The 21,863-nt window shown below is 38.9% G+C and overlaps 1 protein-coding gene across 16 annotated transcripts in view; it reads right to left on the minus strand.

Annotated features, from left to right (window-relative positions):
• Nucleotides 1-14,892: 14,892 nt before the first annotated feature.
• The window catches only part of atp2b2 (ATPase plasma membrane Ca2+ transporting 2), a 127,876-nt gene continuing 120,905 nt past the window's right edge, over nt 14,893-21,863 (minus strand). For 12 of the 16 annotated variants that reach the window (XM_082533183.1, XM_082533182.1, XM_082533180.1 and 9 more), the window contains one exon: nt 14,893-18,445. In XM_082533183.1, the coding sequence (XP_082389309.1) occupies nt 18,134-18,445 (312 nt within the window). In that variant the 3' untranslated portion in view covers nt 14,893-18,133. Of the gene's footprint in view, nt 18,446-21,718; nt 21,772-21,863 lie in introns of all 16 variants that reach the window. The other 4 variants (XM_082533178.1, XM_082533179.1, XM_082533176.1 and 1 more) reach the window with 4 other exon arrangements.

Genomic DNA, 21,863 nt, shown 5'->3' on the forward strand with positions numbered 1-21,863 from the left:
CCACTTAACCATTGTCCTTGTGGCCTACTGACACCGAAACAACAAAGATGCTGCGAAATAATTGGCTGCCTGAGTCCTGAAGGACCACGAAGTGGTTGTTTCATTGGCTGTTTGAGTTGCATCTCTTTGCTGTCCAGTTAGAACAGTGAGGGGAAAAAAGCACTTGTTGCCAGGATACCTAAGATCAGTGTTTGTTCAAGGCGCTGGAAGTGAAAATAGTTGAAGAAAACAGACAAGTTAAAGTATGTTAGAGGCAGAGATAGGAGGCATATAAAGAATGAGCAGCAAAAAATAGAAGAAAGAACTAGACAGAAAGGAAAAAAGCACGATGAAAAATGAAAGAGCGAGGGGAGAGTTGATAAAGCTGTCACTCCGAATGTATCTCACCCATTTCTCATATGATGTAACTCCCCCCCCCCTTTACTTGTGAATGATATCCCATTTTTTCTGAATTTCTGAGAAGATGCTGTATTGTTTTTCCCTGAAAAACTTATTCTGTCATTCATTTAATTATGAAATCTTAGTAACACTGGGTATTGGAGAGGTTAGCACGATTGCCTCACATCAAGATCAGATTCGGTGGACCTTTCTGTGTGGAGTTTATATGTTCTCCATTCTCTCCAGGTAATGAGCCTTTCTCTCACAGTTCAAATATATGCATGTAAGCTGACTACAGGCGTGAATATGAGCATAAAAAGTCAACACTCTCTTTGTTTTGGGCAAGCCATAGACCAATGCCAACTGATGTTGGTGAGGCACTAGACAAAGAGTGATTCAAACCATCCCTAAGCTGAGTAACAAAATAAAGGTTCCAGCAGACCCTGAGACAGGGTTACTGGGTTCCTATCCTGGAGCCAATCCTAGGGTCAAGGGTGAGTGTCTGGTGGCCAGGCTTTAGCCCTAAGAAGCTACATTAGAGGCCGTTGGAGTTTAGTGCTTTGTGAATTAGATGGTATTAAGAGGTGGCGGTCTGTTCTCAAACTCCTGCCCCTGCAATCCAAACCTGGCTAAGTGGTAGAAAATGGATGGATGGATACGTGAATGGATGGCTGGATGGCATAATACAGTGTTTAGGACTCTGCTGGGAATGTTTGAAAAATGTGTACAAATTAAAGTGCCTTGATTGAAAGAATGTGGCAGTTTAACAATGAAGCATGTGAACAAGTCAAGCAATGATGAATCAAAAGTTTAAAAAAGCAGCTGATGTCAGTTGTTGGGTGTGTTTTTTAGGTATTTTACTGTCTGTGTATCATCATCTTTTTTTTTTGGACATATTCCACAACCTTTCCCAGACTTTGTATTTTAGGATTTAAAACAAAATCCTCACCCAATGTTATTTATGTTTTAAATGTTGTTTTCAGTTAACTCGACATGTTTGTAGATTAAAAAAAAAACACATAATGTGTGAAATTTGCAAATGTTTTTTTGCTGCAAACTTGTTGCTTGGGTAACAGATTGTTGTGTGCGTGTGTATGTGTGTGTGAGCCAGGGCACTGATAAGGGCACTGCTTGTTCATGACACCTTGTTCTCATGGCGTATTATTATTATTATTATTTACCGAGGTAATTTGTCATTAATATAATGATGTGAGCTGTGAAAAAAAGAAAAACGTATTTCCCACCCCACCCTGATCCCATGGGGCTCCCCCAGCTGGACTATGCCTTCCAACACACTACAGATTGTGCACAGCAACAGTTCATAGAGACTGCTGTCCCATCTTTCAAACTCCCCAGATGATCATCCAGTAGAGCATTCACAGAACACACCAGAAGGAGCAGATCCATAGCGGCTCCAACACACATCCCACCAACTACAGTATCACTGCCAGACACCACAGGACATCCCAAGAGGTCCTGTATCCATGCCCCCGAAACTTTTATGGCTGCACAAGGGGGGACCTACACAATAAGTCAGATGGTTTAATGTTATGCCTGACGAATAGTCTTTCTGATTAAACATTATTCTGTAGGAGAAATTTGAATGGAATTCTTTTGAAAGTTTTCATTTGGCATATTTAAGATACAACTGAGCTTACTCAAAGAATGAAGCCATAACTTCAGCCACATCAACCATTCAGTGTCGTGCAATGCTAAAATTGTGCCAAGGGTATAAGCCTTCATCTCATTGGAAGCACAACCCCACATCTTCATATCAACAGCAATTTGTTTGAGCAATTCACCAAGATGCCCCAAGAACATTTAAACACGGGTCACTTCACTGAGAAAGCTTTAGACTGCATTCATGCACAATTTTCACCAGCACAAAAAGAAACTGTGAGGTAAGGTGAAAAGAAAAGAAGCCAGGGGAAATGCAAGACAAAGAGCCCAGTGCAACAGATCCCAAACTAATGTTCAACAAACTGGCTGCAGCCAATCCACAGCAATTATTCAGCCCACATTTCTTTCATCCCTTTGCAACACTTAGCCCGCCGTCCAACAAAAGATATTGTTTACCCTCATCAGTAGTGCAACATTATTAGACTAGCACTATCAGTGACAGTGTAAAACAATAAGAATGTGATTATTTATCTTAAGTCATAAACATACACGTGGGCACTGACACACACACACCAGTGCACACACTGACCCCACCTTGCAGCTTTCTTAGGAGAGTCCAATAGCTTTCTATGCTTGGCATGAAAGGAGCGTTGAGTAGCTACCAACCAGGCCACCCAGTAGTGAGTGAGACCTGCCAGCAAAACCCCCGGGCACATGCCAGTAGAGCTGAGAAAAGCTGATATTGGTAGGATGAATATTAATTCATAGTGACTGCTGCATAATACTAAAGCAACAACACGTACAAATGCAATACCAGTCTGAGGCTTCAGATCTTTCTGGTGCTGGCTAGCTAGCATATGCACAAAAATGAGAACATTGTTTTAAAGCAGCATAAAAGTGACAAAAAACAATACTCGAAAAAAGTCTTACTTTACTGAATACACTCAATAAAGACTAAAGTCACTGACAAATGCAAAGGCCGGATCAATAAATGTGATAATAAATAATAATAATACATTTCTGCAGAGACAAGTCTTCATTTGTTCATAAGGTGTGACCAAATCAAATGGTCAACTTCACCTGTATGTTCAGCTGCGATGAAAATATCGGCCTTACCGCTATAGCAGCTCTCTCTCTGCCACCATTTGCTGCTCAGGGGATGCTTCTCATTTACATTTTATCATTTTATTTTCTTTGTCTTTTTAAACGTACTGAGACAAGTCTGTAGTGGAGTAAAAATCAGATAAGGATAGCATGACAGATGTTAACTTTGATTAAGAATAGGTGTAATTAACTGGACATTATTAACTTGAGCTTCTTATATAATATTATACTACAGTATATTTCTAACTAACTAGACAGCTCATTCTCTTCCTCTTGACAGTACCTACTTTACAGATATAACACAGTTTGGAGTCAAATTTAAAGACATTAAAGTTTGAACTTATTTGACCTTGAAGAAGAGGTCAGAGGTCCAAAGTAATGTTAATTTATAATCCTGATATATATGTAAGAAACATAGTTTTAAATAGCTCTGTACAGCATTATTATTACTTTGACTTTGAGGACAATCTGTTTACCTTGAGGGAAAGGTGGAGTGCATTCTAAGAATAAAGATAAAAGACAGCAGTACTATTTCAGCACTGAGGACAGCGCCATGGATTGGAGTCAATACAGGGCAATGACTTAAAAAACCAACTATATCTTAGCCCTTTAGCAGAGAGGTGGCTGATTTAGGTTACTTTATAAAGCAGATTACTGGACAGCCACCAGTGGAACTAAGCCACTAGTGTTTATTGATGATGTTAATATTGCTGGTAGAGGTAGCTGGCTGAACAGTGAGGTATGTACAGAGCTATACTCTCCATACTCTCTACACTCAAAGGCCTCTTTAAATCCCTGTGGACATGGATAAGATCTTAAATGTTTGGCGTGGATGACTTTGGTCAACATAAGATAACCCAAATCCTCAGGTGAGCACTCTTAAATGGGTGAAGGTTGTTATAGCAGCAGACTGATTTATATGTTTTGGTACTGTTTGGACACTAATGCAAAAAATATACAAAAGATAATGTGAGATTTTAAGTTAAAGGCCTACAGATACAGTAAAGGCCCAGAACTGGCTATTTATTAAAACTTTTATATTTGTGTATGTTTATTTAAGAGACCGCGCATATAAATTAATATGAGTGCTTATTAAATTCATCATGAAAATATGCCAGATTTAGCTACACAGGGTAAATCTAATGTTTTAATATAACAGTATCAAAAGCAGGAAACAAACAAGAAGAGAGTCATTCCACATCTGCAGGAATCCAGCTACCCACTGAAAATATTCCATGTTTGAGCAAAATACACTACATTGCGAATTAAAACGCTAATCAAGCATGAAAATACCAATTATATTGCCAGCAAACGTGAGTGAACTCCCAGTATGCATCTATGAAGCAACAGCCACAGTGCTAGAAACAGAGAGGACAGGATTAAAAGCCCTGAATTATACACAAACATAAAAAAAGAGTTAAAACAGTAGCATAAACAAAGTCAAAACAGTCAATTAAGTAATCCAGAAATAAACAGCTTTCAGTGTTGTGGCTGTAAGTAAACAGAGCACTTCCCATATCAGTTAACATCTTCATTTTCTGCCTTAAAAAAGATTATGTCATACTAATAATCTAATGGATAAAATGTTATCTTGATACACAAACAAAAATGATATAACAAAGACTTGAAGCAGAACACAGATCGCAGTTTCACAGGAATATGCTAGGGAGCGCTTCCCACTAACACCTACCAGAAACCATCAAACCAACTATTTTACACTTTGTGGCTGACATGTGGATTGACCTCCTGCCTGAGCCTGTGTTTCCAGTGCTTGCTAAGCGTACATGCACTGTAAAACAGGAGTCCAAGCTGAAGGTAGCAGAGTGACCAAAATGGATAAGAAATGTGTATACCAGGGTCAAATTTAGAAAGGCAAGGCTAAAATGGTTTGGACATGTGCATAGGAGAGGTAGGATGTTGATTATTGAGCTGCCAAGCAAGAGGAAAAGAGGAAGATGAGGTTCATGGATTCAGTGAAGGAAGACATGCAAAGGGTTGGTGTGACAGAGGAGGATCCTACAGAGATGGAGGCAGATGATCCGCTATGGTGATCAGCTGAAAGAAGAAGAAGATGCTCCCTTGGGCATTGGCACTGTTATTAATACTACTACTAGAAGGCTGTTGCTACTGATCTTAGTGATAGCAGGAGTGTAAAAGTATAAAAGAATATCAATCAAGTAATTGTACAAATATTTTAGTCTGGACCAAGCTGTTGGTCCTTCATTCATCCTTCATTCAGCATTTACCTGACAGGCATTGTTTCTCGCCATGCATTGTGATAGTGAGCTGAAGACTGAACGAGTGTGACACTGTTAAAATGTTGTCTTAATAATACCCTAAAAAGTAGAACGGAATGAATAACTGTGTCTGTAAAGTGACTTGGCACTGAAGACTTGTGTTGTTCACCCTTTTTTTTACCAGACTCGCTCCTCGGCGCTACATCAAAATTGCTTTCAGCAAGCAGCATGGCTCCAAAGAAGTGTTAATTAGTTAGATGGTGCAACAACTGAGATCATTTGTCATGTAATCTTGCACACAGCTGGGCAAAATGACAGAAAACCTTCTTGTTTATGACTTTATTTTGGGGGTTAGTGCAAATAACAAAGATTTATTTCCCAAATGTCTGCAGGAAATCCTCCTTCCATCACAAAAAAATGCACTGGTTTTCTGAAAGGGGGTTGTAGTTATAAACAGTCGTGATTCCACTCTATCATCCAAATGTTGAATATAGACTAAAATGTCAGTATTGATAACTGTCATTTTGATTCACACAATGACCGTCTTGATGAGCAGCTACCCAGGTAATAATTTCATTCAAGCCCTTCACCTTGGAGATTTCTCATGGGTTCCTGGAAATATTAAACCTGATGTGCAATTATACATTCAGCTATTCTTAGCTCTGTCTGTCTACTATGCTCACCTGCCAGACAACCTTTTGATGAATGAGCTATTACCACATCCTGGAGTGTGGTGGACCATAGGTAATGAAGACAAACTGGAGATATTACCCAAATAATGGCAGCTGGTGGTCTCTTCCTCTCTGTTCTCTCTTTCACTTTCATCAGTCCTCCCCCTCTTCAGTCCATCCGTACATAAAGACGAAATGTTGATCAGTCTAGGAAATATGACACCTCTGCATCTTCCTCTGAATTTATCATTTCACTTATCGCTGCGTGACATCTTGGTATCGGCACAGTGAACAGGGGAATGGAGCAATTATACCTGCGAGGTTTTGAGGTAGAATGGTAATCACGGACCTGTCCATCTGCTGTCACTGGAGAATTGAGTGTGATTGTGTGTCTGAGAGACAAATATCTGGGCTAGGATGTTTTTGTGTATGTTCTTGGGTTATGCATCTGATTTGACAGAAGAAATGTGACTGCCAGAGCTTTACCTTTTTTTTTTCTTTCATTTTTTGGGCCCACTGACATTTAACTCATCAAGTTTTGATTTGAATCAACAGTTTTCCTTCTTATTTACTAATTAATTCATGCTCATCTGGTCAGTGTGATTGATTGTGACCAAACCAAAAAATGGAGTACTTGATGAACATTAAAATGATGAACACAATGAGAGGAAACAAATCCATCCATCCTATTCTGCTTATCCAGTTCAGGGTGGTGGTGGTGGAACTGGGTTCCATGGGTTGAGAGTAAACGCATGAAAAGCCACCACTCTTTGCAGGGCCTTTCAGACTGACAGCCAGTCGTACTTTCAAACCTATGGTACCTGTGGTCAATTTAGATACCACCAGTTATGCAAACATGCATGTCTTTGGACTGCGGGAAGAAATGGGAGTGTCTGGAGAGAACCCACACAGGCACACGGAGAACATGCAAACTTACACAGAAAGGCCCCAAACTGTTTTTGGATTAAAAGAACAGGTAGACATTTTCTCCTAAAATTATCAGTATCTCAGATTTTTATCCTTCACAAGAAACCACAGACGAATGCTACTTTTGTCATAACAGGCTGAAAGTCAGAAATATTGAAAACAGCAGAGACGGCAGACCTAACATTATGCCACAGATGACCTCTGCTGGTCAGAATTTTGCAATGCATGTTCCCACCTCCAGCCCTCCACTCATCCACCTTCAGTTCTCTGTGATGTTTATTCAGTCTCCTCGACTGACCCCTAGCTTTGCTGCATGTGAAATAATCAGCAACAAGAAAATGATCTCATACTTCACAAGTACAATGCAGTCTAACACGTGAACCACAAATCAACGCACTTTCATTATTGCTGTATTTTGTTTTGCAAGTTTCAACTCTGCCGAAAGGCGTGTCATATCTTTTTTTGGCTAGTTTGCATAGTAGCCATGGCCCTGAGGTGTCTTTGGGATATAATGAGTCACCACATAGTCACCTTTGTTTTGAATCAACCAACAACATAGCTGTTTGTGCAGTGAATGCAACGTGTGTGTTTTCCCATGTCATTCCCACAGTCCCATCCCCCCAACAGGAACCATAGTCTCCCCTTATCCCATTAAGACAATTGCCAAGACTGGCATTCAAACGTGTGCACGTGCGTGTTTGTGCGTGCGTGCATGTGTGTCCGAAAGCACACACACCCATACACACACATATATGGACGAATGCACACAAATATACTGACCCATACACACACACTGGGCAGAGAAAGAGTAATTTCAAAATCAATCCTTTTGAAGAAAAAGAGTGAAAAAAGAATGAGAGCCTCAAAACCTCAACCAGTGTTGGCTGATTGTAAAGGACTGTCAGTTACCGCAGTCTTCTATTGGGCCAAAGGGAAGCAGCAGGATTCAACTTGGGGCCCAGTAAAGGGCTATTCTTCCTGGAAATCAGCCCTCGCACATGGACTTGAATGCGGCCTGAGGCTAATCTCCTGAGCTGTGGGAGTCCAATCTATATTCACAGGCTGTGCGACCCCAGCAGGCACGGCCATGCATGCTGATGCCACTACACACAGCACTAAGCTAGTGCTAAAGCTAAGTCAGGGTTAATGCTAATATGTCCATCACATTTGCTCTGCAAATATGGATAAGGATATATTTTAAGATGTATAGAAATAAAGTTTCCAGTAATAAAGAATAAACAAGAGAATATTTTCTTGGGTATGTTGAAACCTTTTTGTGATCCCCATAATAAGGTACCGAACTACATTATTCTTTCCAGCAAACATATTAGATCATAATTAGGACATGAAAGGGATGTAAAATAAATTAGCAACGTGCCATTTCTCACTTAAAATCTTCTGTTCATCAAGCCATGTAAATAGCTTTGTGTTTTGTTTTTGTTGTATTTTTAATGTCCCGGGTTTTGTGTACTTTACCTCCTCCTCCAGAATAAATGTATAGCATCAAACTCCCCAAAAAAAAATTCCAGTGCAAGTCACGAAAATGGTGTGAACAGTTTTCATGCACTTGAAGTAGAAAGCTGTTCACAGCCAGGCCAAGTGTCATCTCAAATTGCTGAGAGCATCATGTGTGGTCTGGTCCATGTATGGTGACCTGAATTTGGGCAAGAGATAGAGCTGGTTTGGATTCAGGATCCAGACTTGAGCCAGCATACATGGGCCAAATCAGGGGTGTAATTAATATATTGTACCTGTGCCTGATTATTTATCTGGCAAAACCAGGTCAAACCACTATAGGCCAAACTATTGTGGCTAAAAGGATTGGATTGGGAAGCATACATTGCAATCAAAACCTGTCAGACTGAATGAGTCCCAACAGTTGTCACACTGGTATTTAAAATGAGCTCAGAGGGAAGTTATACTGTAGTAAGTATGGATGTCCCATTCTAGTAATAGTTTCCTAAAAACACACTAAACAAGCTGTTAAACAAACACACTGGTCAAGGTTATACTCATTACTGTTGGTGAGTGGCACATGAGGGACGACGGTCATCGTCATCTATTAACCTGAGGACACCTTCACTATCATTAGATGCTGACCGTGTTTTCATTGCCTCATTAATAATGTTCTCAGCAATGAATCTACTCCTCCTCAGCGTGTGCTTAACCAGCCAGCAGTCGATTAATAATCTGCATCTTATTCTGCCCTGATGGCTCAGTGAAATAACAGCCCGCATGTCAATGATTGAAACTGCACCCTTTAATTTATCAGCCTCTTATTTGAAACGCTGTGTGTGTTAATGGAGAGAGATTTTCATTCCTGTTGTGGCTTTTCATTATGACATGTATGATGCAAATTGATAGCTGATTAGACGGGATTTATTTTTTCCTATCAACAGTGGTTAAAGTGAGATTTTGCAGGTGTGGGGAGCCTAAAAACATAAGAAAAAGAAATACTTAGAAATAAGCAACATAACATCTTGTTTTGTGAGGTTGTGATCAGCTGACCTGTGTTGGTACTCAGATATTTATTGCTCATTGTGGATGTAGCCAACTGAACTTAACAAGACACATTCAAATGTTTAACAAGCTGTATGTGTAATTTTCCAAACCCTATATGCTAAAAGGGTAGAAGTTGATGTAACCTATCATTGACCATGAACAGCATATGTGCTCTATGTCAGCCCAACTTACCAGTTTAGCCTTCACTAAACCGTATCACACTGCTTAGTGTGGTACACAAACCTAGTTTACTTCAATTTCTTTTGTGAGATTGTTCATAGAAACACATCATAAAAAAAAAAAAAAAAAAAAAGGGGGCAGGGATAGCTCAGTAGGTAGAGTGGTGGCCCCATGATCAGAAGGTCGGGGGCTCGACTCCACTGCTACCGGCAACCCTGAGGTACCCCTGAGCAAGGTACCGTCCCTACACACTGCTCCCCGGGCGCTGCATTGGTGGCTGCCCACTGCTTCACTGGGTGAATGGGTTAAATGCAGAGGAACTATTTCCCTATGGGGACTAACACGCACACTTTATTTATCAGGCACACATAATGTATAGATCTAATATCTGATTTAAAGAATCAGAAGAATTTTAAATGAATTATAACGGTAAAGTTTAAAAATGTCCTGTTTAACAGCTGAGCAGTGCTTACCTTTGAGAATAATCTCACATTTCCTCTTCTGTCTCTCATCTTTTTATCTCTTAATGTCACAAACTAATGTCTCTCTCTCTCAGTAACATGGCATTACATTACATTAGTTCCCAAACACATTTGTAGCTAACTGCTCAGAAACGGTTTGTGTTTTTGGTGATATTTGTTGAGCTGTTTGAAAAGTTGCATTCGAAATTATTACTTCAAGTTACTGTTCATGCTTGCTCCTCTTCTGTGTTACTGTAGATACTGAAGTACAGCAACCATGAGTTTACATCTACATCATGAATACACCAAAGGGATAAGAAGAAAAACAACAGCCACGGCATGTTTTTATTTTGTTATCAGTGAGCACTGGAAGCAACGTCAGGCTGCAGTACATGAAAAATGTATTGACAGTAATATGCATTAACCTGCCTATCAAATGTCATTGCTTATTATCTAATAGTACTGGAAGTAATTGTGTCAAAAGTCATCATCTGCCAAACAGTGATTGTTGTCATTTGCCAAAAGAATTCATTTTTCTGTGTTTAAACTGTCTAAAAGGACTTATTATAAGTCATCTAGAAAGAACATGTCACAAATGTAAAGTCTGCAATCATTATGTTGACTAAGTGAATTTCATATATTATTTATTTTATTCAGAAAAAAAGATTAAATATCTCTTTTTCAAGAGACGTGGCCAAAAGGGGAGTAGAAATTGGAACAAAGGGGCAAGATTCATTGTAATGTAGACCACAGAGGAGGTACAACAGGTCATTTTTAAAATTTTTGGTATAACCCCCTCATAACCCCTTCATGTTGACTACAGCTTAGCCCCCAAATATTAACAAGAATATTGCACATAAAAAACCCACAAACAGACATTAGCAATCGCTTTTTGGCAGATGATCACCTTTTCTTCTGCCCTCTGAAGCATTTTAGCACCCTTTAGCTTGTTGTTTTGATTCCCCTGTCTGTAGCTGTACTGTTTTGGTCTTATTTGCTAAAAGGAAAAAAACTAAAAAACTATATATCCTACAAGCACAGCTAAAGCTAGGCCAAACAGGGCTATCAATACAGTATGTCGCTGGTGAACACAGTGAAACATTTAGCAGTTAAAGAGAAAGGTTGAAATGAGAGTATTAAATTTTCCCTAAAACTCCAAGTACTGATGATGCCTAATTTATACCAGAAGTTACAAATGTGTAACTGCTGTAGCTGACACAACAACACATTATTTTATGAAGGTAAACATGTGAGGCTGTAGGTGTGAGAGCTTGCAGAATAAGATGTGACAATGTGTATGCGTGAGATTTTCAATCACATTACCTGTTTCCCTCTCAGCATGGACATCTTCTCATAGGCTATTATAAAACCTGAATTTCTTTTGCACCCAGAGGAGTCTCCTCCTCAGTATTATCAAAATATTATCAAAAATTCAAATGACACTCATTACTGGCTTCATTTTTCACAACTGCATGCAATGTCATTCATTTATAAAGTTGTTGCTTGGAATGTGATTTTTTTTCCGATTACAATCAAGCTGTTCAAGTTTGTTTTCAGAGCGGCCAAACATCCTGATAACAGCCTATGACAGAAAGTAAAGGACAAGAAAATAAGGGTAGTTGTTTTGCATCTAAATGAATACACCAAAGTGAATCTAATACATCCAACTGAATGATGTGATGACAACCTCATGAAAACATACTCTGCTGCAGAATGACCAGCCTGTATCATCACAACCTCTGTCTCATAATACAGACATACAGATGTTCTCGCGATCTTCCCATGGATGAACAAGGACATATGCCATCTCTAGTGAAATACTGCCCTCCAGTGGAATCAAACTTTCAGATAAACATCAACCAGGACCTTTCTATTACGCAACAAAAAATAAATAAAAATAAATAATGACTGAGTTTGATTATATTGATACTGGCAGGTGTAGTACATTTTTAATAAAGTTGAGAGAAAACTCATGAGAACTTGAAAAGAAGGCAAGCTCCCAAAACTACCATGATCTGAATGACTGATAACTTACACAAACTTAGTGGAAAAGACATCATCAAGCCTTCCATCTCAACACTGGAGACCAGTCCCATGAGAACCTTTTGGACATCACCAGATTTTAGGTATGGGCAGATGTTCTTCCACATTTTTAAATGTATTTCACTTAAACACAACTCCTTTAACGAGCACAACCTAAAATTTCAATACTTGGACTTCTGTAAGTACTTGAACATAGACTTGTGTAATTTGTCCAAACCAAAATAAATACTTTCCGCTCCTTCATTACCATTGCTTAAATGACATGAGCAAGGCCTCTTGGGCTCTACAAACAGATAAAAGTGTTGCTGTAATGAGCAGCTTTAGGTGTACCTGGGTGAATATCAATGTAGGCTCCCTCCAAAACTGTACTAAGATTGAGGAGAAAATCACACTGCTACTCAGACTCATTTGGTCATCACTTTCATTTTTTTTTCAATGCTATATTAGTCCTCCAAAAGTGGTTAAAGTGTACGTGTCTCTATAAAAACCTCTCAGAAGCATATACTGTTTCTCCTCTGTCACGTTCATGTTCTGATATTGTCTCTCTCGCTGCTTTAGATCCATCTTCTTGTGTTTGCAATACAGTACACGTGTTAGCTTTCCACTCTTGGTGAGTTAATCTGAAAACAAACTAGATAAACTCACACAACACACAACATCAAAGACAAATGACACTGGTGAAAGATCATTTTTGAGGAGAGGTGACTTTAAAGTATCTGGACCCAGTGTATTTATTTTCCCTTCCACTACACAGCTGGGTCCAGTCAGGTGTAGTCTGTGGTGTTCCGGCTATGATGTAGTGTATGATATATATGCACACATATATATTTAAAACCCGATGTGCTCTTTTTAACCTCTAAAATTTGGTGTGGAGTTTACCCTGCGGAGTTTCAGATCAATAGTCACACTTTCAACATCTGTCTGTTTTCAATTTTTTGAATCATGCACATTCACCATACACACTGTTCCTGTTTTGTTTCTTCTCGCAGACCTCTCATAAAAATTGATGTAGCTGCTGTGACATTACCCACTGGTGTTTAACCCTTTATCGAAAGCCTCAAGTGTAATATGTTGGTTATTGGCCACTTGTTTTTTGTTTTTTGTAAGAACTACTAGAAATTTAAAAATTCTGAAAAATTCTTGTGTAGACTGTAAAAGTAACTGTGCACATGCAAACACTCTCAAAAGGCATCAACGCTACAAAAATAGTGAAGAGTTCCAGTTGATGTGACTGATAGTAGCTGGCTTCTAGTCATGGTTAAAAAAAGATGGATTCGAAAGGTGAAGCCAAAGTAGAAGTGCCTGAAACCTGCATTGTTTCAGGCACTAGGAGGCAATAGCTGAGAATGAAAAATAATAACTATCATCCTGAGAACCAATGAAAAAGGCATCTTTCATTGTAACTGATTTTGTGATTTCCTGCCTGTTTGGAGGCTACCCAAACACATGAGATATCATTGGTAAGGCCAGGATGTCCTCTACTGACTACAATAGGACTTTTTAGGGTAGCTCAAGTAAGAAGATACAGACCAAAAACAAATGTCCATTACAGAGGACATTCATGAATAGGATAGGTCTCAGGAGGCTATGGAAAAGGCTGACTGCCAGGACCTCAGCAGGGATGAGAACAGAGGATAATTCATAGTCACTGGTACCAACTTGTGACTTACAAGTGAGTGATCCCTGAGCATGTACTTAGATCCATCCCTTGTAGTCACATCTGGTTCCAAAAGGATGACGAGGATGAAAATATTCATTTTACCAATCAGTGGGTGATGTTACTGTAGCTAAGTCAATCTGCTCATTATGGCTTTGTTTCACACGGAACCTTAAGGACACACATAAATATGATATATACATTCAAATATTAAATATTAGTTTAAAAGAAAACTCTATAAGGCACCTTTAACTCGTAGTACTAGTTTGAAATTTTGTGTTAAAATTAGCTTTAAAAATACATTTTGAAGGCAACAGTAGAGAGCTTCCTTTGGTTGAACCTGTTACAGTGCAAAAGTGTATTAGAGCAGAAAATAAATAAAAAGGAAGGAAGAGAGAGAGAGAGGGAAAGAAGAACTGACTCACAACAAAAGTCCTGGCCCAACTTGAAATGAGGACGTAGCAATTATGTGGTCGTCGCCTAGGTCGCTCTGGTGTTTCCTCAGTATAAGCGGTCATAAAAATAAAAGGATTTTAGGTGAAGAACATCAGGAAGTTCTTTCTCAGTGATGCTGACAATCCTAAAATTTGTGAAATCCTTTGAAGTAAATCAGTAAAGTTGAAGAAAGAAAAAATAACAGAAAACAGTGAAACAATCAAAGTCATCACTGACATTACAAAGCGACGTACACCAAATCAGAACAGGACATGTTAGATGGGGCCAGGACACACCATGCTGGGTCATGCTGCTCTGGGAGATTTATTTAGTGATTTTTCCTTTTTTTTTTTTGTTCTTTTTTTTGTTTATTATGTTGTTCACTTGCGCTGTCAGGAGTGTAGTAAATGGGACAGTCAAGCAGCAAGAGTCACAGTTCATCATCATCATCATCATCATTATCATCATCATCACTATCACCACCATTATTATCATTCTCCTAATGGTATCATAATAATAATTTCATCATCATCATCATTATTGAACTTTTTCCTCAAGCTAGAAAATAATTTACATCACATTGTTTTTACTGACTTTTGAGACCACAAACATTCCAGCAACACACTCTAGGAATAAGGGTGGGTAACAATCAGAAAAGCATGACTTTTTGCATAGTATTAAATGAACAAAGACATTGAGTTCTTTATTTACAATTATTGTATAGATAAAAAAAAATATCATAAAAACAAGATGAACACTTAAATCACTTACCCATAAATGGCTATATGCCAAAAAAGTTATTTGTTGGCATTTCTCTTTTTCTTTGTTCCACAAACTGCATGCTGCTAAATACAGTACATCGAGGCAGGTGAGAGTATATTGCAAAAAGTATCATTGTTATCATCATCATCGTTATCATTATCAGTGTCATCGTCAAAGTTATTATTGGTTCCTACAGCATGTGTTATGATTGGGATGTAATCACGGTGTTTTCTGACAGGAGCAGTGATTGATCACATACAGCCAAACGGCTGCATCGGCAGTATGACTCATTGTGGTGCATGATGGTAGATGTAGTCAGGAGGAGCTCCTGTGTCCACACCAGTGGAGTTCCTGTCCTCGATGGACTCATCGCTGTATTTACAAAGATTATTTTTTAAACTCAGTTTCTTTGCATCCCCTTAAAGCTGAATGTCCTCCCGGATGTAAAAGTGGTTTGAGAATGTTGGCTCAAGTCTTTTTTTTAATATTATTATTATTATTATTGAAAATGCTATTGTTTTGTATTTGTTTTGTTTATTGTTTTACAGTTTTTACAGAGAAACAAATAAATTGTCAAGTTAAAACAATGGAAAGAAAACAAAAGAAATCAACAGCTTTCGAGCAAAATATTAGAGCCCAAACTGGGTTTTTTTCTTTCTCCAACTTAAATAAGACAGATTTTTTTATTCAGATGGTCCATGTTACGTTTTCAACACGCCTGAGCTGACTGGTAAAGCTTGTGCACCCTCTCCAGATGGACAGATTGGCTGGGAAATGACAGAGGAGGAGGATATAAAAAAGAAGAGAGATAGAACTTGTTGGATAAATGATTGTATATACTTTACTAGCTTATAGAATTTTTGTTTTTAGAAAAATCTGGAGGTTTTTTTTCTTTTCAAGTTGCATAATGAGCCTATCACGTCATGCTTGCCAGTGATTTCGATTAGTAATAGAAATACAATAGTACAGGCTAGTTAAGTGGCCTTGTCCTTCGGAGTGCAATAAGACTGGGTAAATGTGCCTTCTGTATGTAACATCTGTCTGGTAATGTCTGATTGGTCAAAGCACAATAAATAGTTTACAACTAGTGAGTACAGTTGAGATGCTAGAGTACTGTATATTCTGTGACGGCAGGAAGACAAGCTTGGTTAAAACACACAAAAGCACATCTAGAATTACACCACAGAAGTTTTCATTCATAACCAGATAGTGCAGAAAATCTTTTTTCTCTCATATATATATATATATATATATATAGAAAAAGAGTCAAAGCAACATTCCATTTTTGTTCTCATTTCTTCTTTTTTTTTTTTTTCAGTTTTTCTGTTTTCTTAGATGTTAAAAATGTCTGCAGCTTTGTGTGGCTGCATGTGTCTCTGCTAGAGGAAAAGAAACTCCTTTAATCAAAAATAAACCAATAGGTTAAATAAAAAATAGACACAACGCAAAAAATATTCCATGTTTTCAACCGAAACGTTTTGATTTCCGAGCGGTACAGAGAAGCCAAATATAACTGCAAATTTCTAATATGACTCAGCTGCAGCCTTTTGATGGTCATAGATTTGTTTTTTTTGTTTTTTTTTAAAACCTCAAGTCCTTTGAAGAAGCAGGTTTATCTAGAAGAGTTCGCTATAAAGGTCCTGATATCAGCCTTTGACTCGAGCCCTGACCCCAGGCCAGTGCTGAAGCACAGAGAAAAATAAGACATAATCTTAACAAAAGAGAAGAAGCAGTGGATAAAAAGAATAAAATATCCCCCTCTGTCACAAAAAGGAGGCCTCTGTTTAGAAAAAAACCAAAGGCAAGCCACTCCAACTTCATCCCAACAATCATATAGAGTAATACTAAGATTCCACAATTACTATGTATCCCATTATATTTTGGTTTCTTTTTGATGTTAAACCTCTAAAAATATCTACATTATTTGACAAGACAGCAGGCAAATTCCAGCACAGGGTTTTTCAGTAATAACACACCGAAACAGCTCTGGTCCATCTGAGCTTCGACTTCGCCTTCCTCCTTCTAGAAACCAGGAAGTTTATCTCTACGAGGTTGTAAACAAATTACATTCTCTTTAAGACATAAATAAGTCAAAGGTATTGGAGCCATTGAAGCAGGAACAAGGCAACATGCCAACAAACAAAGATAAACTCTCTCTAAATATATTTATATGTATTTAAATTTATAGAATATATCCCATAAATGCTATCATCATTATTATTATTTTGCATTCCTCTTTACGGACAGGTGCAAAACTGTTGTGCAAGTTGAGCCCTACCACCTCGATACACATTTCCGTTTATGGATGAAATAAATTTGTACAGTTGGGTACATGTTCATGCCACACAGAAGAGGGGACTTTGCAGGCCAGAAACTCAGAGATGCTGTCTTTAAAATCGCAGTCCACAGTGAGGCCTAGCCCATCAGAACCAAAGAACTCCAATAAAATTAAAAGCCTTTTAAATAAAACCTGGGTAATGTACATTCATGCAGGAGCAACAATAATAAGAACAATAATAATCAGAATCAGAATTAGAATAATAACAATATTTTTCAATTTAATTTAAACTATTATCAGTATTAACAATGTTTTTCGTTGAGGAGAGGAAGAGTGAGCAGAGTTTAAAGTCTGTCCTCTTGTGTGATTTTTACTCCTCAGCAGTCTCCCTCCTCATCGTCCTCCTCCCAGTTCCGCTAAAGACACCATTCGTACATATGCGCAGTCAGACCCATGCTTATACAGTACATGCTAACCAGTACAAGTGTATTGTCGTACACACCACCGTGACTGCCGCTGTACTCATACAACCACAAAAGCAGGATGGCTGTGTAGGTTTTGTGGCTTTGTTGCGCTTTTTTGATTGTATGCTAGTTTGTTTTTTCTTTTCACCTTGACATATTACTTAGATTTTCTCTGCTTTGAAAGGAGCAGAGTGCTTCAAGGGCTCTAGGCTAAGGGAAAATGGTGGACATTTTCCCCCCAGGACTGTGTTGCCGGTAGGTAGCGGTTTGGGGGAGCTCGAAGTTGAGAATTGGGTGAAAATTTGGGGGTGAAGACTTGTATGGTTACAGTTAAAGGTCTGGAGGAATTGGAGGAGGTGTCCCGACAATGTGAGGAAACAACATTAGAGGTTAGAGCTGAGTTTAGGATCAGGGTTAGAGGCTTGTCTCCAAGCTGTGCAGAGGACTGGCAGGGCTGGAGGACGCAGCTGATTTACTGGTATCGATAGTGAGATTAATGCCACTGTCAATAGCGTTGTTGTTCTTGTTAGGGGACGAGGGCTGGCTTGAGTACTTCATCCTTCTACGAGCAGAATCATCGTCCGTGTCATCAATAAGGGGGATGTTGGGCGTGGAGTCTTCTATCCTAAACTCAGGGTGTGTCATGAAGTTGTGGATGGATGTTCTGGAGTCTGGTTTTTCCAGGCCTTCATACAGGGAGCTACGGAATGCATTCACAACTCGGATCTGACATGGAAAGGGACAAAACAAAACAAAAAAACAAGAAGAAAAATGGTAAGAGGTGATGCCGGAGACAATATCAAAGGGTTGGAGGTACCCTCGAGATGAAAGAAAAGGCGGGGGGGTGGGAGGGTTTGAAGAGAAAAGGGGCATAGAAGGAGGGATCCTCTCATTTGAGGATAAAGAGTTAAAGAAGGAGCAGAAGGTGGAGGAACAGCAAGGGAGAAGGCGACTGCAGCCTGTGTTCTGCTTTCACAAGATGACTACAGTCACAAGTCATTCAATTTTGGCGTGCACTAAGGAAAACTGTGAGGAACACAATCATAAAAAAACACAACAAAATCATACATTTCAAGAAAAACAAATACCAAAGCAACACGAATGCTCGTTGTAAGTATACGCTTTAGTCCAATGTGCTGTATACCTAGAAACAAGCCACGTTAATAAATGGAATGCTTACAGAAAATTTAAAGGAGAATATCACATGCAAGTTTGTAGAAATCTGGTGGACGAGGTCAGTAAGAAGGAAGGAGGTTAGATCTGAGAGATCCAATCAAGTGGTTTAAAAACTTCTGAAGATACCAGAACACTGTCTGGGACAATATCCACACAGACTCTGAGTGGGACACACAAACACACGAGTATAGCACACGGTGGGTATGGCATGGTCTCAAACAGGGCAATGGACAGTCAAGCCTGCATGAGGTTGGCTCAACACAAGCATCGCAGTGTAAAAACTCACAACAAAACAATAAAACCAAAAGCAAAACAGTGGCATTGAGACAACGAGCAAACACAGCAGGTTAAAATGTGACAAACACAGAAAATGAACAGGAGCTAAACACAAACTACATGCAACATGACAACAGGACAGTGAGGGAGTGGTGAACACCGGCACACAGAGTACAGACACTAAACACATGGAAGTGAATAATGAAAATAAGAGTTTTACTGTCAGACGTCTGACGGTCAAAGCATGTTCCTGAGTCCATGCACGTCGACGTAAACACTCAAGTATAAGGTCCAAACAACTATGTGACAATTTATTGAGACTAAAAAGTAGCACAGTAGTCACAGACTATGGCAAATTGCTGTTTTCATAAACCCTGTGTGCATCTTCAATTTATTTTGTAAAAACATCCTACTAACGTTTTACAAGAAACTAAATCATGACAAAAATGTGAGGTATTTGGAAAAAACTGCATCAGAATTGTTGCTGGGTTTTAATTGATAATTGGCTTTACATTTACATTATTAACTCAATTCTCGTTTAAAGTAGCTGAAACTAAAGAAATGAAAATAAATTGCTGTTGAATGTAGCAACATATCAATGCTTTTATGTAGTTTGTGTTTCCAGTTAATAAAACATTTAATTAAACATAAGAAACCTGTTTTCTCATTCTTCACAGGAGCAGTGAATACACTAAATGGACAAAAATACTGGGACAGGAAACCCATGCCTGTGAAGCTCCCGCTGCACAGTTTTTATGCTGATGTTAATCCGAGAGGAGTTTTGGAGCCCTGCAGTTACTGACTCAGCAGAGACTTGATAACCTTTACACATTATGTGCCTTCATTTGTCACCAGGCATGGCAATCTGCTGCCTGGAGTCCCAGGCCAGCAGGGGACCCCAAGGTCTGATCAACCTCAAACTACAGCAATGGTAATATGCAAGGTTTGCAATGCCAGTAGTTGAGACCTGACTTCCCTAAGGGGTCCTGCCCACCTTTACTCACTCCCATCGCAAGTGGCACACATCAGTCTGTTTAAACAAGCCAAATGTTAGGAAACCTTTTAGGAGTGAAAATAGACAGAAGAAGAAGAGGGGAAAAAGCAGGACAGTGGGGAATGAAGCAAACAATAATGGCTAATAAATATATTGCTCACTAGCTACAGTAAATGCTACTAGTCTAGCCTTAAATGTAGGGGAGAGACAGTCAAAATCATGAAGCTTCCACTAACATGAAGTTATTTCTTCTCTTTACTTAGATGTTTAACATTAGCTAACTTAGCTAGCAGAGCAGCATAGTTAGGACACTGGCAATGGGCCTGTTTGCATAGCTAGCATGTTAAAGCAACACAGAAGCTAGCTACAGTATTAACAGTTTTTAACTTAGTCTTGGGCATTGTTGTCAAAATAAACATGGTTTCTGCCATAAGTAATGTTTTACTGTCATTTTATCGGACTATTGTTTGTGGCGGTGGAGTCAAATTATTTAAAACAAAGTGGCAGTAAATGCTGTTGGCGGGTCCTTCTGTGAATTTTTGTCTGGGGCCCCAAAAGAACAACAACCTTGTTCTGTAACTTTATGGTGAAAACAATCGAATTCAGTAATTACGAAATGTGGCCCAATACTTTTGTCCATGTAGTGTATTTGAAATTTAAACTCTGCCACAAACCTTAAGACTACAATATTCCTTCTAATTTTAAGATATTAGATTTATAAAGCTTTGAGAATAGTGCATATTATATGGCAAACATTCTGGTAGTGCTGCAGTAACTGTGGTGGAGTAGGTGTAAGGAGAGAAATGAAAATTAATAATAAACAGAAGCCTGTCTGGATGATTGCATGTGACAGGATGTCTGACAAGTAACACTGATGGGGTGTCAAAAAAGGGTGGGGGCTGATTTTACTTTGCTGCAGAGGATCTATGTCTGTAACTATGGTAACATGACAGTCAACTACACCAACAGTATGAAGCAACAAGACGGGATGAATTATTGGTACACTACTGCCTTATAGTGAGTACCCTGGCCCCGATTCCAGTTCGCACAACCTTCACACGGGATTTAATTTGATTTTCAATAACAGGTTGTTGTCAGTGAGGATATGTGTGTCCATGTGTGCAAAAGAGAGTGAGAGAGACAGAAAGATGAAGGTGGGCAAATCATTAAATAACACAGACGCTTTTGACTAAAATACACACTCGCCTCAAAGTTTGCAATGTGGCAGTCAAATGTGAAAATATTTTAAGCCAAATATACCGCTGCTACCTGAATATTTTCTTGTCACTGCTGGTGATTCAGCTCAAAGGACATGTAGGAGGTAAAATTTGTTTTATGCCAAGCCAATGTGATTTGCCACAACAGCGTCACACTCCCAGGTAAAAAAAACAAACAAAAACAAAGTTAACACTGCAACTTATACTTGAATGTTCACCCAGTGACTTGGTGATTTGATTGGAATTAGTTCACATTAATGTCTATAAAGACATAAAAATGTGAGGTTTGGATGAGGGGATGATGGATGGAAGATGAGCAGAGGGAGACAAACTCACAACCTGAAATGTCACGCCGTGGGTATCACCCTTAGTCCTGCGCTCCTAGCACTCTGAGGAAACAAACACACATTCACCAATGAGAAGACAGTACACCCAACCATGGGACGAGATATCAAGATGAATTTGAAATCCAGCGTGAACA

This window comes from Aulonocara stuartgranti, assembly GCF_965226115.1.
Source record: "Aulonocara stuartgranti genome assembly, chromosome: 5".
Taxonomy (NCBI): domain Eukaryota; kingdom Metazoa; phylum Chordata; class Actinopteri; order Cichliformes; family Cichlidae; genus Aulonocara; species Aulonocara stuartgranti.